The sequence below is a fragment of the Bactrocera oleae genome, chromosome 3 (genome assembly GCF_042242935.1).
Source record: "Bactrocera oleae isolate idBacOlea1 chromosome 3, idBacOlea1, whole genome shotgun sequence".
Classification (NCBI taxonomy): domain Eukaryota; kingdom Metazoa; phylum Arthropoda; class Insecta; order Diptera; family Tephritidae; genus Bactrocera; species Bactrocera oleae.
In genome coordinates, this window is record NC_091537.1 from 20,695,270 (window position 1) to 20,712,950 (window position 17,681).

General features: G+C 35.3%; 1 protein-coding gene across 6 annotated transcripts in view; it reads right to left on the reverse strand.

The window, feature by feature from the left end:
* LOC106624425 (uncharacterized) overlaps window positions 1–17,681 on the reverse strand; it is a 32,150-nt gene that overhangs the window by 2,984 nt on the left and 11,485 nt on the right. For all 6 annotated transcript variants that reach the window (XM_036366781.2, XM_036366779.2, XM_036366780.2 and 3 more), the window contains exons 3-4: window positions 15,919–16,039; window positions 2,969–3,192 (exon numbers count right to left, since the gene is read on the reverse strand). In XM_036366781.2, coding sequence (XP_036222674.2) covers window positions 2,969–3,192; window positions 15,919–16,039 — 345 coding nt within the window. The remainder of the gene's footprint in view (window positions 1–2,968; window positions 3,193–15,918; window positions 16,040–17,681) is intronic.

Sequence of the window (17,681 nt, forward strand, 5' to 3'; positions counted from 1 at the left end):
GAGGTCGCCAAGGAGGAGACCAATGACCTGAAGACCCTGAAGCTTTATAAATATCGGCGCCGTCGCCGGTTGACCGGCGATTTGTAAAAGAAAAAAATAAAACTATTTCCTATAATAAAACAGTTGTATAATCACTTTAAATGCTCTGTAGTTGCCATTGAAATTAAAACAAGATAAAATCAACTCTCGTAAAAATAAATATAAATCCCAAACACTTAAAAGTACAAAGATAATCTCGCTGAGTTATCGTGAGGAGATTAATAATAGAAAATAATAAACGCTTTCTATTGCAGCTATAAAGAGGAATGATAAAGTGATCATGATGTGGACTAAAAAGTGTTAATTTTAGTTTTTTTCTTTTAAAAACAAATTTTGAGCTTCCATTCCCTCAAGCTACGCTTTCAAAATTCATAAGTAAATTTAGCAATATTTTTAAGAAAATTTCGCTCGAGAAGTATTCTAAAATGCTTACAAAAGCTAACGGCTAAGGTCCTAAGTCCTGAAGGCCTGACTATCAGCCGATAGAAGACTTTTAGATGAGATACTCATCTGATAAGAAGACTTAGAGAGAGATGACCATATTCAAGCCTCGATTAAGTCAATTTCAATACTTAAACTGCGAAAGGTCTCATTCTCTTCTGACGGAAGTCTTTTAGATCAAAAATTTAATCAAAGTCGAACCTCGATAATGTCAAAGTCGAAACTATTCAAAGTTGATCAAGCAAGTGATCTCATTCGCCATGGAAACAAAGTTTTTTTGTTTTTAAACAGAATGTGGGAAGATTCATGGCCTGATCAAGTCAAAGTCCAAATGTATGCTGCAAAAGTCCCTTTTTTCCACTGACAGTCCAGTGTTTATGTTTAGAATGTACATAAGTGATTTTAAACCTCAAAGTTTAAATATTTACTACCGAGAAAATAATTGATGTAGAAATCATTTCGAAGAGGTTTTAAATGTTCCTCTATTTGTTTGAAAAGACCATAACGATAATCTATGAAAAAGAGAACCCCAATTATATATATAGATCTTATCAAATAGAGGAAGTTTAAAAATCTCTTCAAAATGATATATACAATTGTAAATAAATATGGCGCTCTTTGAACAAACAAATATATTTTTTCTGTGTTGTTCTGTAAGGGAAACTTTCCGCTGGGAATTTGAGCGTATAACTCTGTTCAACTTGAGTATCTACCATCCAGATTAATTACTCAAGTGAATACCTGAACAGTTACAGTCAACTGTTTCCTTCTATTGCTTGATAATTCATAGAAATGTCATTATGCGATAAGCTCGTAACAACTCAAGTAGTAGTGGTACACTCTACCAACACAAAAATATTTTATTTCGCAAAGATTTTGATAGAGCATAGCATTTAGTTAAACTATACTTACTGTTATTTTATATAAAGGTCGAATTGGGAATAAAAAGTTCATTTATTAATCAGAGTCCATTCACGCTTATGAAGAAACGTATTGAATTCAAAACTTCTAGCACAATTATGCTAAGAAATTCTGTACATATATTTCATATAAAATTTATTTTAAGTAATATTCATAAATTTTAAAACTTTTCTAAAAAGGATTCTTTTAATAGCATAAATTAGTATTTTTTTTACGCACAGAGTTCATAAAATAAATAAAATTTACATAACCATGTATTAAATTATACCAGAGTATACAATGAACCGAACGAAAACTGGTATAGATAACATAGTATGGTATTATAAAAAAGATAGAGAGAAAAATAAGCGATTATATCATTTTAATAATTTATCTTATCCTTTATTAAAAGTATTTAGTTTGTTGCTGTATTCCGATGTAAACTCTTTAACCAGAGTGCAGATCTGAAACTTAGTGAGCAAAGAAGATGTGGTGAATCGAAGTCGACAATATGCTTTGCTAGTCGAATAATTTGGTTTATTCTGTAATTACCAATATTCGATATTTCACCACTATAACATATAGTTGTCATACAAACTGACCGATCAGAAGCAAGTTCTTGTATTGAAAAGCTTCTTATTTGACAAAATATCCTAAACAAATTTAGCACAAATTATTGCCCAAGTCAAGGTTGCAGTCTCCGAACATATTGTTCGGATCGGGCTACTAAAGTCGCTATAAAGTAACCTGACCGATAACAGCTTCGGTGCAACCGAAGTTCGCAGTTTTTTTTTTGTTTTATTAGACAGTTGGAAGGTTCAGCATAAGAGTACTTATTTTGCTCTGTATATATTATTTATTGCTTCTCTTTTCTCGGGAGTGTTCCTATATTTTTGCCATCAATTTATCTTATATATAATATGTATGTATTGAAATTTACATCAAAATGTTGTAACAAGAAGCACTTACTAAGTTAGCTAATGCATTTGCGTATGTACCGGCTTTCAATTTCACTTGAAAAATTGTCGAATTTCAAAGTCTGACATTATAAAAATATAACGGTTTGCCACAACTAAGGATACGTTATTGAGTAATAACAACATGCATAAGTTAAAATTTGTCATAAATCGTGTCAAAAAAATATTTAATTGAAAACGCCGGGCATTATGACATTTATCGCCCACTTTCTCTGCGCATGCGCATAGCTCTTTAGTCAAAAACACCGGCAGGCAAAGCGTAAGAGTTTACCAGCGAGTAAATATGCCGTAGTACACAAGCAATCGCGGTTTCAACGCTTAGCAAATTGATAGTCAATATAATTTGTGGTTGCTGTTGTCGATTGTCTTTTGTTCCGAGCGCTTAACTATCAAAATTATTGTTAATTGCTTCTTGCCTGCACATTTGTGGCACTCATAATATTTATGCATACGTACAATATCTCCATGTATTGTTGTATTAATGAGAAAATTGCTGTACGAAAACTGTCATATATTTATATGCAAGCATTTACTAGGAAATTTATGGCAAGACATATTAAATGCATCTATACAATATAGCATATAATAAAGGTGTGGTGAGTTTCACTTACCATGAAATAGAGTGGCACATTCTCATACTCTTTGACAGTGCAGGTCTGCCCCATCGAGCGACAGCAGCCCGTATCCTCGCCACAGCGGTACAAAATAGTGTAGGAGGGATGATAGGTTTTGAAAGTGTAGTTGGAAACGTGTATAACGCGCGGTATTGGACGGCGACATCTAGTGGCCACTTTCATATGATTATAATGCTCGATGGCCAGTTGGGTGGGCGATTCTGTAATGAAAATAAAATGCAACGATGTAAGGTTATTAAATGAAGTTTATGAAAATCAACAGTTTTTTTACTCCTTCAATAGAAGGTACATACTTTTTAGTCATCATGGCTCAAAAAAAAAAAGAACTTAAGGGTAATGTAATACTCGTATGTCTTAATTAAGATATTTATTTCGATGTAAAGCTTCGAATAAATTTGCTCGAAAAACATTTGACTTGTGCTAAAGAAATCACAATTTTATTTTGCTGTTGAAAATGTCTTGGATTAAACGACCTAATTGGAAGTTCTATATGTATACAGTTAAAGAAAACTATTTTTTCAAAATTTGCACATCTATTTAAGAAAAACATGAGTAGTAATATTCCAAGTAACGTCCATCTGAAGCTAGCATAACAATTTCCCATCTTTCTTACCATTTGTGTATTTCATACTGAAAGAACTGCGCCGGCTTGGCCAAGAACAAATCAAGCCATCGACGCCCTGTTCCGATGTGAACCATATTCCAGTAGAATGTTCTGCATCAAGCAAGGTCTGGGCTAAAGGAGTGTGAGACAAAACTTCCCAGCCGCTGTTTTTCACGTAGTATTCAACCGGTCTTTCAACATGAGACCGAGCGTTGTCACGATGGAAAATTATGGCCTCACGTCTAGTCCCGAGGCGATTCAAGCCGTTTTTCGGTAATCACTCGATTCAATATGATTAGTTGTTGTCGATAGCCTTATTCATTAACAAAGGTCTCAAGGTCTTAGAAGTTCATAATACATTTGGTGTGATTTAGCTGGTTGGTCCGGTTTCACATATGATATTTTTGCATTTAGAGTTGTCGTAATCGATCCATTTTTCATCACCAGTCCCAATACGATGAAAAATTTACTTCTTTTTGTAGCAATCATGCAGAATTTCTGCTTCAATTCATATCGCACCCAATTTCATTATATATAGTCAGCATCTGGAAACAATCTCACTAGAGCAACCTAAACCACACAATATTCTATATGAAGTCCTACTTTGACGAATATAAACGAGTACAGTATTCAATGAGATACACTTCCAGGTGCTTTGGCTAAGACCAAACTTAAGGAGCAGAGGAAGTGGCGAGTCGAAGCTATCGCTATATTGATAAAAAAAACGATTCCTTATCGGAATCGTATATTAAGTACTGTTACAAGGAAATCAAATTCTCCGAAAGAGCTACAACAATAAAGCACTGATGTTATCATAGCTGTAGCTAAATATTCCTCCGAAAGTTCATCTGCATAGACTCATCTTCAAGCAAATGAAAGTCTTAAATAAACTGACAATTGAATCCTGAACTGAACGGTAGTGCCAATTTCATTGCATTCAAAAATCATTGTGGCAACGATAGTTGGTTTTATTATGCCAATTTTTGTACTATTTACTAGTCTGCAAAATAATTAATTTTCTTTGAAGCAATTTCAATAGGCTATAACCGAGTTTTATGCGAATTGTTTGATATACCTGTTGATAGCAGGCATTCTATTTGTTGACCCAACAATCGCTGCTGCTACCGCTACCGCTACTGTTTAGGCTACTGTATTGATATGCCGCAAGTTCTCTATTGCGGAAATTGTACCGTGTCAGTAGATTATTGGCGGGCATCATGGCATGACCGCAACACATAACAACTTTATTATCCCGTAAATTTACGACTTTCCAGGTATGGTAAACTATCGGCACGAGAATGCGAGTACACGTAACTAAACATATGTTGTACGAGTATGTGAGTTCCTTTCAAACAGTCAACCACATTATGCCGACTAAAGCGGACCGTTGTGGCTTGCAGTGTTGTTCTATGCTTCATTGTAGCGAAATCGAGACTTAAAATATTCTGGCCATGCGTCACGACGAAACGTCGCGTTCCGGCATATGTGTACGTTTGTTGCAAATCTTTTGAGTTTGCGGCGGAGGTGTGCATTTCAAATTACGATGTGCCACATGCCACACGTCCACTTATTCAACAACAGACCGACACAAGCTTACAAAAATTTTTATATGTATTTATTACTGTGTGCGGACCTTTGAATATTTAAGTTTATTCAATTATGCTATGGTTCGGTTAAAACACTATAAAAACCTTTTCGCTATGCTCCTTGAACTGGTGCCAAACGGTTTAAAAGTAACTCAGTTTGATCCAGTAGAAATTAGACCGTTCGTTTTTTTACCACTTTTTATTGCATAATATGTTCGGGTGGATTCCTTTATACTTGGGCGATCGTCACAGTAGAAATAATAGCAAACATCGCTCTTTGTTAAAAAATTAGATCTCGATCCGCACGTCATTGTTGACAATCAAGATTACAAATAAGAAATCCTGCTTTGAATAACTAGTATACGAAAACGCTTGAGAAGTATTGGGGTGGACTAAATGGGCTATCAGAAAGTCCTCTTTTGACGAACGACGAAAAGTTCTATTACGGAAACCCCTATATAATTATTATAGAGGGCCCATCTCCTCTTATCGATATTCTTGGGCAAAAGTAGAGTTCTTTAAACTGTAAGACATTTCCTGCTGATGAATTTAATGAAAGAGAAATGTAGTCAAAATAAAAGTAAATTTGCAATCGGAAATTTTGACCGAACAGTGCAACAATATATGGTTGTGTTGGTTGTCCTCATAAAACCCATGTTGGAACAGCATAAAATGTTGTTGAATTGATGTTCAGGGCTGGATATAAATCCAGGTACGATCCGACTTATTGATTTTAATAACACAAGAACCTCGACCCTCGGAGATTCATGTGTGCCGTGGCTCGATCAATATTAGGAAAGTAAATTTGTCTGGTCGGAAACTAGGACCGAACTCTATTCTGAATAGCGGTAGCAAGCCATAACCATATTTTATTGATGTAGCTTCGGAGATTACTTACGAGTTAAGAGTTTGTGGTCGAATATAAATATGAATCGGTTCCGGATACTGCGATTCGATCGTTTTTGAGAATCATGAAGTCCGAGAACTCATGAAGTCCGTCCTATTTAATGTGTAGAAGGATGAATTTGTATTTTCTTTTCATAATTGAAAGGCAGTCATATCTAGGCATGTGACTTTGGCGCAACCGCTATTATAAACGTATTTTTTCCAGTGGAAACCCTATTTTTTGAAAAGTGGTAGCGCGTACTTCTTCTTATAGTACCCATATTTTATTGTTGTAGCTTGCCGACTACTTCGAGCTTGCCGACTACACTCGAGCTAAAAGCTGCAGCTTTACTAGCTTTTGTTGCGGACATGTTTAGTAACTAAAGAGGATTGAGGGTGGCCGCGCTACTTTTAAGGCGCTTAATTGGCAAACCCATTACCGCACTTGTCAATCGGGACTCGACTTCACGACTAAAACGAACAAAAAACTCTTTCTGCTTTCGGCCAAAGTACTTATACGCTTGCAAAGCTCAAAATGAAGATCTTCTTCTAATGTCTTTTGACTTTTATGAAATATTTCCTCAATTAAACGGTCAAAACAGCTGTAAACTTTTCATTGGGATTAAGTACAGGCGAGCATTGCCACCAATTTAAGTAGTTTCTGTCGATCGAGAAATAATTTGATTTACTGCAGGGTTCGCGTACACAAACAACCATGGCAATTTAGCTGCAACAGCATGCACGAGGACATGTCTTATACAACTGTACATATGTATGTACAACATGCATGTGTCCGTACACAACAACAAAATGTGCCGTTTTTTATCGCCTATTACTTTTATTTCTTTTCATTTTGCCCCCACTTGATGCAATTGTCTGCCAACTGTGGCACAGCCAACATCCAGTCTGGCTATTTATTGCCGCTGCGAGTACACACATGAGCGCCGTTAATACTGTTGCATGCCACAAGGGCAAATTATTGACTTCTTTGTTTGGTACTGCTTGTAGCGCTAATTCCAAGCAATTGAAAACTTGCGTCCGCAAAGTTCTACACACACGCACGCACATGCCATACGTTTGTAGTGTATGCAACAAATGTGCATAAACCGTTGCATGGCCACAAGTTGCGATTTCATTGGCCGCCAATTGTGGAGTGCGTTCATCTGTAGGACGCTGCGCTACTCAAGTTCAGTGGCGCTTAAGTGGACGATTTGAACAAAGTGTTTTGCATGCGCGGAACCGGAGTAGAAACGGTGGTAGTAGCATTGCACTTAAATATTTTATAGCTCATCGTTTAATATTCGCATGCATAAATATATTGACACACATCCATACATACATATGTATACATATATACGAGTAGATGAGCTTGCATGCGCCTACGCGCCATTTAAGTGAATGTGGCATATTTGTTTGCACTGTGGCATGTAGCACAAGTGTTTAAAACTACATAGTAGACATACATATTCAGGCATGTAAATATTTATGTATTTCCTTGCAAAAATGTTTCTCCCTCCAAACTTCATTAGCGCCAGTTGAAACGCTAATAAAATTCGCAGACGCGCTCATTGAAATGCATAACCATAAAATCGCAACATATTTAACGATGAAATCGATTAATGTGGAATTTCTAAGAAATTTTCATGTGCTCACACATGAGTGTAAATAAATATAGACACGAAAAATAAATTTAGACACATTCACTCATACAAAAGTAGAGAACACTTTCGCACGAATTGCAATAGCCACAATATTGGTCTGGCTGATGAAAAGCTTGCCTTTCAATTTCGGCGAAAATAATAAATTTTTTATTACACGTATTACATAAATATTGAAAACAATGTGAACTTTTTACTGTCGCACAATATAGTTTCCATTTCAATTTATTGCCACGATAGCGCAGCAATAATTTTTTTTTGCTGTAAAATGTTGTGTGGCGCATACAGACATTAATTATAAAATAAACGGCTCAATCACCAACTTCACAACTAATTTTTACTTGATATATGGTCAGTCATATATGTTTGTATTTTTGAATTTTTTCAATCTGAATATAGATACAGAGAGCCAGAAGATTGCTTAAGTGCTTAGTAGAGACCATTTCACTAAGATTGCACCTGTTTATTAAATTAATTATTAACTTTTTCAAACAAAATACCCGGTAACGGTATGAAGTGAGCGTTAAGAAATAAATGTGTTGGCAGGGAACATTTGTTCTGAACGAGCCATAATTTTTTTTCTGTTTGGTTGGCATGACATCTGTCACACATATTCAATAACCTTACAGTCATTGAACAAACTACAGCATATTTTTTCATTGTGTTGAAAATGTCAAATTTGGTATTGGAAAGTGATGATTTGCGGAAAGTATTAATTGTTTGTTTCCATTTGAAGAAAAGTGCAGCAGAGTCGCATCGAATGCTTGTCGGGGCATATAGTGATCATGCTCTATCAAAACATGCAAAAGCTGCCAGAAGATAAGGCAATGTAATTTTGTTACACTACAATGCGTCTGCAAACAAAGCAAAATCGATTCAGGTTACAATCAAAATACTTGGCTAGGGCCCTTCTGATTATTATTTGTTTTTCCGATGGTACACGCATTGGCTGAGCAGCACTTCGTTTACTACGCATAAGTCGAAAAATGGGTGTCTGAGTGGTTTGCTTCAAAAGACGAACATTTCTATTGGCATCGTATCAACAAATTGCTAGGCCAAAATGTGTAAAAAGCTATTTTTTATTTACTTTCCCATTCAAAATTAGTATTTCATTTTCATAAAAAAACTTTCATTTCATACCGGTACACCGTATAGCTCAATTATCGATAGCAACAAACAAACAAAATGCTCTCAGAAATTCGAAATTTCGATTCTAATTTTAGAACGTTTAATGTATTGCAAACTCTGATTATTATTTCTGGAAATTCCAATGCCTGAAAGTTCTAATTTTTGAGCATAGGCTGTGCCCTTTTTAAAGGTTAAATAATTTGAATCCACTAATAATTTGTATTTCATGGTCAAAGTCAAAGAACATTTATGATACGAAAAACCAATGTATAACTATGAATCGTTTACGTACCACGTGTTATTGTGGATGGGTAAATTGTTCTGTAGATATTTTGCTTAGGAAGCATACAGCGTTGAGTCTGTTCAGGTTGCGTAGACCCAACTTCGCACATAGGTATGTAATAAGTACAAAAATATAAGCAACGACAATATTGTGTCCAGCCTTACTTAAAGGGTACCAAACGGTTTATTATGCAATGTGCTCCGGGGCAAGCGAAACACTGTTCACATGATGGTCGTACTCGACGATTTCCATCATTATATCGATATTTTTAATAATTGGTCTTTCAAAGAGTGCCGCACTTTAATTTACCTCGATTATGACTAAAGTAAAGAGTCGCGATGAAATCTTTAACTCACATGACAAACAGCTGGTGGCTCATAAAATATAGTCGACGGGGATAGTTAGGATCCTAATGAAGAACTTTTACAACCTGAAAGAACCATTAATTTGTGCAGTGACAGGAAATCCTTTAAAATATCCAGAAAAAAAACGTAATAGAACACAATATTTCGAACAGTAACCGGATATCTCCCGATGTTTCTAAAATTTTACTGTTAAAATATTCACCTGGATCCCGATAAGGTAGTTAAAGGCCTGACAACAGAATAGTGCGGTCAGCACTGGGAAAAACGCAATGCACTCTGTAAAAAGGCATAGTTTCCTTAAAGTAAATAAACGAATCTGACCTTAAGCACAACGCTTCTGGACGCGGTTTCCTAAACTAAGTCAATGAGAGAGCCTATCAGCACATTTACAAACTCTTTCTCTAATTGTGATGTCTTAGTAGGGAAACGACCAATTACTACTCTCAAGAACTCAAGTTACCTGAAAATTTTGAGGAGTCATAGCAAAATCGCGTTCTGGACATTGTGTCCGGTTGAAACAGTAGGAATTAAACAGACAACAAATACAGAAACAATAAAATTTGATATTACTTTATTTGATTATGAACCAGAATTAGGCATATAAATTAAAATAAATATTGACCAAGGAAGTACTGAACTTACACACTAACATTATTGACTTTACCAGCTTGATTGCATGTGACATTACATCAATCTTAACTATTAGCTAATTAAACGGTGTTGGCTTCTTTACAAGCGCATAGTAAGCTTAGTGTAATCGATTCTTTTATTGCCAACACACATACACATGCAACACAAGAAAGTACTACTTTAGTGCTTGCCCCCCGAACTCGCGAATAACACGGAAAATTGTGCGCCTGCCAGCCATAATAGCCGTACATTCTTCAGGCTTGAATTCCGCGCTGCCGCTGCTGTAGTCAATCATAAATAATGTGCATTGCCCCAGTAGTGTGCGCGCTCTCTTCGCATTTTATGGCCGCCAACTTGTTGCGAACTGACGTAAATTGCCATTGCACTTGGGTGGTCGGGCAATTCTCTTTATTGCACAAGTATTGAATGGATCGATAGGTTGCGCACGCGCCGGTGTGCTTGGAAACAGCTGCTGCAGATGAGCACATCGGAGTCGCAAACTTTCTCTCAAACTCGACGATGTAGCCCCTACCGGAGGCGGTAACATTACAACGCGACAAACGCAGCTATGCTTTCTACGTGTCTGTAGGCGTTTCATATGTTCATATGACTTTATTAAATGGCAAGAGAGAAAAGTGATGGCGACGTCATGGCCAATTGTCGTCATAATTATCATTTGCTCGGAGACCAGGCGACGCACTGTTAAACTATAGTCCGAAGCAGACAAACGGGCGATGGTCTAACTACATATATGTACATAAATGTATATATATTTATGTTTATATAGAGTATACACATGTGTTGCATGCTGGGTGCATAAATATTAAACACAAGCTGGTTGTTTCCAATGTGAAGCCGTCAAACGTGCTTCAGCAGTAGCTACGCCAATATTTACACGAGTTTGATGAGCGCGCGCACATCGCTGACACCGGTGTGTCCAAATTGAAAGCAACACTACCACACATTGAAGACTAAACGGCGACAATTATGGCGTTGCTGCGTCGCGTACCGGCAGCAAATATTTCAGATGAATGGCAAATAAACAATCAACACCGTCAGCGCACAGTTCGAGTGATTTTATTGCACACCTTTCATGAAGATTAATTAATTAATGAGCCCATAAGCTATTGCTGACAACACTTTAATTGTCTGGCAATTATACATGCCTCGCCTGTGTGTTTGTATGTTACAAGTGGCTCATAACTTACTTCCTCAACTATTTGATTGGGTTAGTGGCGTGAAATTGTTGGTGGTCACGTTGACCATCGGACACATATAGAGTTTTAAATTTATTTATGTAATTGTGGGAAACAAGCAGTTTATGGGTTTATGTAACATTTATGTTTATGAAAACAAGGTAAACATGTAAGCAAGTGCTGAGTTCGGGTGCAGCCCAACAATAGAAACTTTCGAAAATTTTAAAAATACAGGCGATCGAGTTTTGGCGTAAGGAAACCTTGCTAAATATTCGAAATTTTCCGAAATACTTCTTAAAACAGATATAAGTCTTTCCTTAGCAGAAATTTGACCAAGTATACTAATTAATGCAGGATATGGGCAGATAGCCTCATTGAGAGGACTGTCCATTAGCTTATTATTGCCTCTAGTCGCTATGTAAGAAAAAATATATTTCTATGGACAGACATACATAATTCGTTCTTGATTTGGACCGATTGGATCGATTTTTACTATAAACCTCTATGTTACTTTATTTACATGTAAACCATTTTTCAAAGTTATCTTACCAGTTGATCGATATATTTGGTAAAACTTTTTGCGTGGATCCTTACAATTGGTATACTAAGCCACGAAAGTATATACGGATTTCAAACATTTTTAATTAAGAGTTGTCACACACAATCTTTAATTGCTTTGCCTGTTTTGTTTCGATATCTTCACTGTGCTTAAGTTTTCTATTGTAGAATAAAAGAAACTAATGGAATTTCAAACGGAGGTCTATGCGGCAAGGGCTTGGTCGGGGCATCCAAGGTTGTCGAACTGTGCTATTTCAATTTACGATAGAAATACTCTGCCTTAAATGTAATTAAAATTGGCCGAGTTGTTCGTGAAATATAAATTTTGGGCTAAAACTAACGGTGCCAGATGAAAATAATAAAAGCTTGGCGGCCACAGTTCGAACATTTCATACAAAATTTGGTCGAAAGTGAGAATGTTTTAACTTCGTCAACTGTGAAGAGATAAATTGAAAAATGCCGGGCGACGGGATCCGTTGCAGACGCCAAACATGGTCGACCAAAAGACAATATCGAACCAGTACGTGAGAGTGTCGGTCACAATCCGGGAATCTCAATTCGGCATCACGGACAAGAATTTGCAAATTTTAAGAAGCTCTGAACAGCGTATACTCACTAAAGACCCGTGTCTCCATGCTTACAAAATTCAATTAACACAACAACTTTCTATTTAATTCCAGTCTTGCGTTAATTTTGGGACACCCTTTATTTCAGACATAGTTAGTCGAAAGCTAATGTATCTGTAAATGTTTTAAATAATACTGTTCGATAAGAAATGTGCTTGAGTTTTAGAACTTTTACTCCAAAACTTAAGATGCCGATTTCTAATTTAAGATATATCTAAGATAGACCTTTTAGAAAGTTACGCTCACATTTTACGCCTGTCTTCCTGTACCAAGCTCCGATCCTCCCATTTATTACAGCCTAGCTAATAACTAGCAGTCAAGTTACAGCAAGTTAGCGCTTACTCAGTCGGACGAACAGAAAAGCAGATACAGCGAAATTATTTTGTTTCTTTATTCCAGTCGATTCGATATTGAGTATCCCATATATAACAATGTATTCAACTCCCTCGCATATACTGCCTTGAATTCCTAAAAAGATACTGAATTAACAATGGTCTACAGTTAAATCGCTTTCGTATAGGTAGTTAAACTATAAAGGGATTATATGACCTTTAAACCGCAGTCAAACGAATGTTGATGTACTAAAGGATTTTCTGAGAATATTTTTCATGGCACAAAAAAACACTTTGATGCTAGTCGGAGACTGAAAACCAACTCAGATTCGCCTACGTGGTATCTAAATATTTACACATACTGGGTGCATACCTCTAACTATTACTCTTTAAAAATGTATTACTTGTAAGTCACTCAACTTCTAGTGTTCTCAATCTCAACGCACTTTTTATAAATACCTTTTTATGCAAAATATATGGCAATTATTATTATTATTGAATATGTGAACACAGTTTTTGCAAATATTTAATGATTGACACAATAAACTTTTCCTCAAACTTTGACTTTACTCAACTTTGTGGTTTTAAGTAGATAAGTGCCACATTTAATGTAGATATATCAACCGATTTTTTGTTATTTCGATTTCTCAAAACCTTTGCATTGCGACCGTCAGCCAACTATCAGTGAACGGTAAATCATTGCCGGCACAATGACACATTTCGCAAAAGACCACACTGATAACATTCCATTTTCATGTAGCAGCGGCAATTCTACAAATATTTGCCATGCACTTATGCTACTGAGTCTCTGGTGTACCCAGTTGTTTGGTGAAGTTTACAAGTCTAAATGCTTGTATGTGTTGTGTACTTACTTATGTGCATACGATTTAAGCAAAACTGATAAATGTTCATAAGCTTAAAAGAATGAGATATGTTTCCGCAATAATGTTGGTTCTTTCCCAATTTTACAATAGATAACCTGTAGGAAAGCTTATATAAGGAAGATGTGTAAAAATTTTATAGAATTTTTTTATTGAAAATGCGGTATTTGGTATGATTTATCATTTTAATGGCTTTATTGTGTTTTTATTTAAGATTCAAATAATTATTTAGGGCTATTTCGAAGGTGTAAGATTTTCCAGAGGGATAGCTGTCAAACCAGGTGTCAGAGTATATACAGTACCCCGCCAATCCATTAAAAACATGGTAAATATATATAAAAATTTACGAATAACGTACTGGGGAAGGTAGCTAGGCGAAAAATTTGAATTTTTTCCACTGCTGAAGCATTAAGTAGGTTGTGCACTATATATTATTCCGTGCCAAATATAAAAAAAATATATAGTTGCAATTAGCGGGACTTAAATTCGAAATCACATTGAAATGATTATTTCACTTGGCATTTCACTTTAGCATTTGTGATTTCTGGTTCATCAGAGATAAATTGTGTGGCGCAGTGCAAGAAATCGAATTTTTTCATAAGTGTTTAATTACTATTTCGTAGATTATAGAGTATTATTTGTTAGGTAAGTATTTTTTTGGAAAATTTCTGAAGCTTTTTAGGAAATGCCCGAAGTGCTATACATAGATGCCCTTTTAAAAGAAAAAAGTGCATCCTATAGAGAAGTAGGAAAAAAATTGCAGTGAGTGTTACTGTTACGTTCAAAAATGGATCCGTTGCTCGCATAAGTAATCGGCAAAAGGCTGCCCAAGATAGGACAATTTCTGCGCGCATTCGACGTAAAGTAGTGAGGCTTGCTCTAGAAATGCGTACCAAACCAGCTAGAGAAATTACAAAAGAGTCAAATGATGCCCATGTTAAAATATCGCAACAGTTGAACGCATCTTTTCAGAAAATAACCTTAAATGCCGCCGTCCAGCCAAGAAATCAAAATTGACCAATCGAATGAAAAATCAACGGTTAATATGGGCCAGGCTCCATCAGAACTACACACAGATAGATTGGAACAATTTAAACATAAAAAGTTATGAACAACCCCAGAAAGTCCCCCATTCAAAGTTACCCTGTTATTTAACATGATTTTCTTCTTAACAAATTATCTTTATCGACGAGTGCCGGCTAGAAACAGTGACAGAAGATATTCAATTCACAATTCAAGGTGTATTCACGAAGAAATCCCACAGTAGCCGCACTCAAAGATAACATAAAGGATGTGTGGCTAAATGACCCGGATTTAAATATAATGATAAAGGATTGTTTAAATAGTATGCCTCAAAGGGTGAAGGCAATTATTAAAAATAAAGGTTTGTCAATCAAATACTAAAAAAATTTAAGTTTTTATCAATTTTATGAAAATAGAATATTTCAAATAAATATTCTACAAAAACTTGCATTCACATATCGTAATAATTTTTGGTTTATTTGGCTCTGAACGCAAAATTATATGAATCATTTTCCTTTTTTCTAATTCTAGGTTCAAAAAGTGATTGGAAACTGTGGACAATAGTGGAAAATCTTCATTGATTCTTTTCAAGTGATAAATGCCACATAGTTTGTGATCTAATATAGTTGAAATATAGGTTATATCGAAACAGTTGCTGTGTTATTGAAGTAAAAGTTCTCTCTGTTCTAAAAGTTGGTATAGCAAAACCTTATTTACAATAATTTATTATCGGCAGCAACAAATTAGTATTTACTTATCATAAGCCGAGTGATTAGGAGATAACCAAATGAAGAAATCACACTTGTATCGCTTTTCCTGCTGGATATGCACAGAGGAGAGAAATAGGTTAAATGATATGAGAGTTTTGCAGAAATGTTAGCGTCGGTGAATGTGAAAATGGTTAACCAGAACTTTACAGCCGACCACACCGGAAATGAACATGTTTGAAGAGAATTAAGTGTAGCTAGGCAATTGAACGGTCGTGATGTTCTAACATGTCATATAGATAGTTATTTGGTTAAGAAATTTCAGAACGGCAGACATTCACAATTTACACCAATTATTGTAAATTTTATTTATTGAGCGCAAAACTTTATCAATCAAAATTTTATTTGAGATAAGTTAACCAATATAAGAATTAAAAACTTATTCCCTAGAGTTTTGTACTTACTTTGACTTTGCACATATGCATTGTGCTCCTTTTTCACCCCTTCCGGGGTACCCAAAGCAAGTTTTTGTTCTGTTATTTCATGCTCTCTGGAGCTTCTGTCAGGTTCATCATCAGCGTATTCCTGCAAAACAAGGCCGAAAGAGAGGTTTGTAATTTAAAAACCGAACTTTGTATTTGTGATCGGTTTATGGTAAAATCTTTTAAACTACAATATTAGAGAAAATTAAAAATCTAGTATGAATTAAACTCAATTATGAATTTATTTTTAAACATTAAATTTATTTTATATCACTAATAATATATATATTTTTTTTTAAATAAGCCTCTACCTGGACGGTCTCACTTATGTGAGTATGTTACACACTGCGTTTCAGATATGTATAAAAGTATGTATACCTCCATAACTACGATTATTAAAATACAAAATTTTCCATTTATATAAACAAGTATACGCTTTCAAAATTGCTATGTGTTATAAAAAATCCGCTACTCGACTTTCTTGCATACTACAAGCCATGAATAAGGCCTGAAATGAAAGTCATAAAGTGCGCATTGGCTCTTCATTGCAGCGCAGCCAATACCCAATAAATAACCAATTCAAAATCGATAAAAAATCGTAATCATTTCCTTCTTAAATTGATTATAATATTGTTTGTCTTCACCGCGTTAAATTTCAACAATATGCTTTCATACGACTATGGCACATGGTATAACGTATAATGTATGGTTTTCCATAAATCTCTTAATTAGGCCTTTCATTGATTTAATGAACTTTTATTAAGTCTTTGATATTGATACGTTCATAAAATTATGCATAAACATGTATACTATATTTTGGAGGATTCTTGTTACATGCATATATAATATATATTTGTATGAAAATATCCGCTGTATAATTGTATAATTACATACTTGTAAGGTCAGTAAAGTAATAAAATTTGGCAGCTGAATTTTTGGCTTACAAGTAGAAATCAGGTTATGTAGCCCCTTCGATTCGCCACTTCTCTGTCCACTATTTTGGCGCTCTGGTCTCTTGTCCGATTGCAACGAGTTTATACAGTGGAATTCATGACAACAGAGTATTCAACTGCAACATTAAACAGGCTTGCTTTTTATCTATTGTGTATTAACATTTATACCAGTTGTTTCTTCGTTTTGCTACTCTGTAAAGCTTGACAAATTGAAGGCAGCTATCAATCCGTATTCTTGTTTTTATACTCAGTAGCTTTGGTAAATTCCTTACGACACAGTGTCTAATATTTTATTACTATTAAAGATTTAGGCCAGTTTAGAGCCCTAAAAAAATGCCCAACTTGGATGATTTCTTCTGGACGTATGAAAAAACTGTATATTGATATTCTGAAACAAAATGATGGCTAGCGGGCCAATCCTCGAAATTTTCTTTTGCTAGTCTACTTAGTCTTGCCATAAATACTGTTACAAAGTTTACAATGCATATAGTGAGAACAAATTCATAGAAAAAATCGCACATTTTTTATTATACTTTGTATGCAGTGTGATATTCAGTTTAATGTTTGCTTTCGCTAATTAACAATGGAGTGGAGAGCTAAAGAAAATCGTATTGCGGTGATTGCTTTACATAAGTGTTTATGAGCTTCTCAAAAATCCCCTTAAAAACAGAAAATTATGTGAAGGGAAATAGATTTATCGACCAGATCAGTTATACAGACTTATTCGTGATGTCATGTGCTCAAGTGGTCATTCTCTGACTGGTCAATAGATGCAAGCGGCTTCTTCAGTGG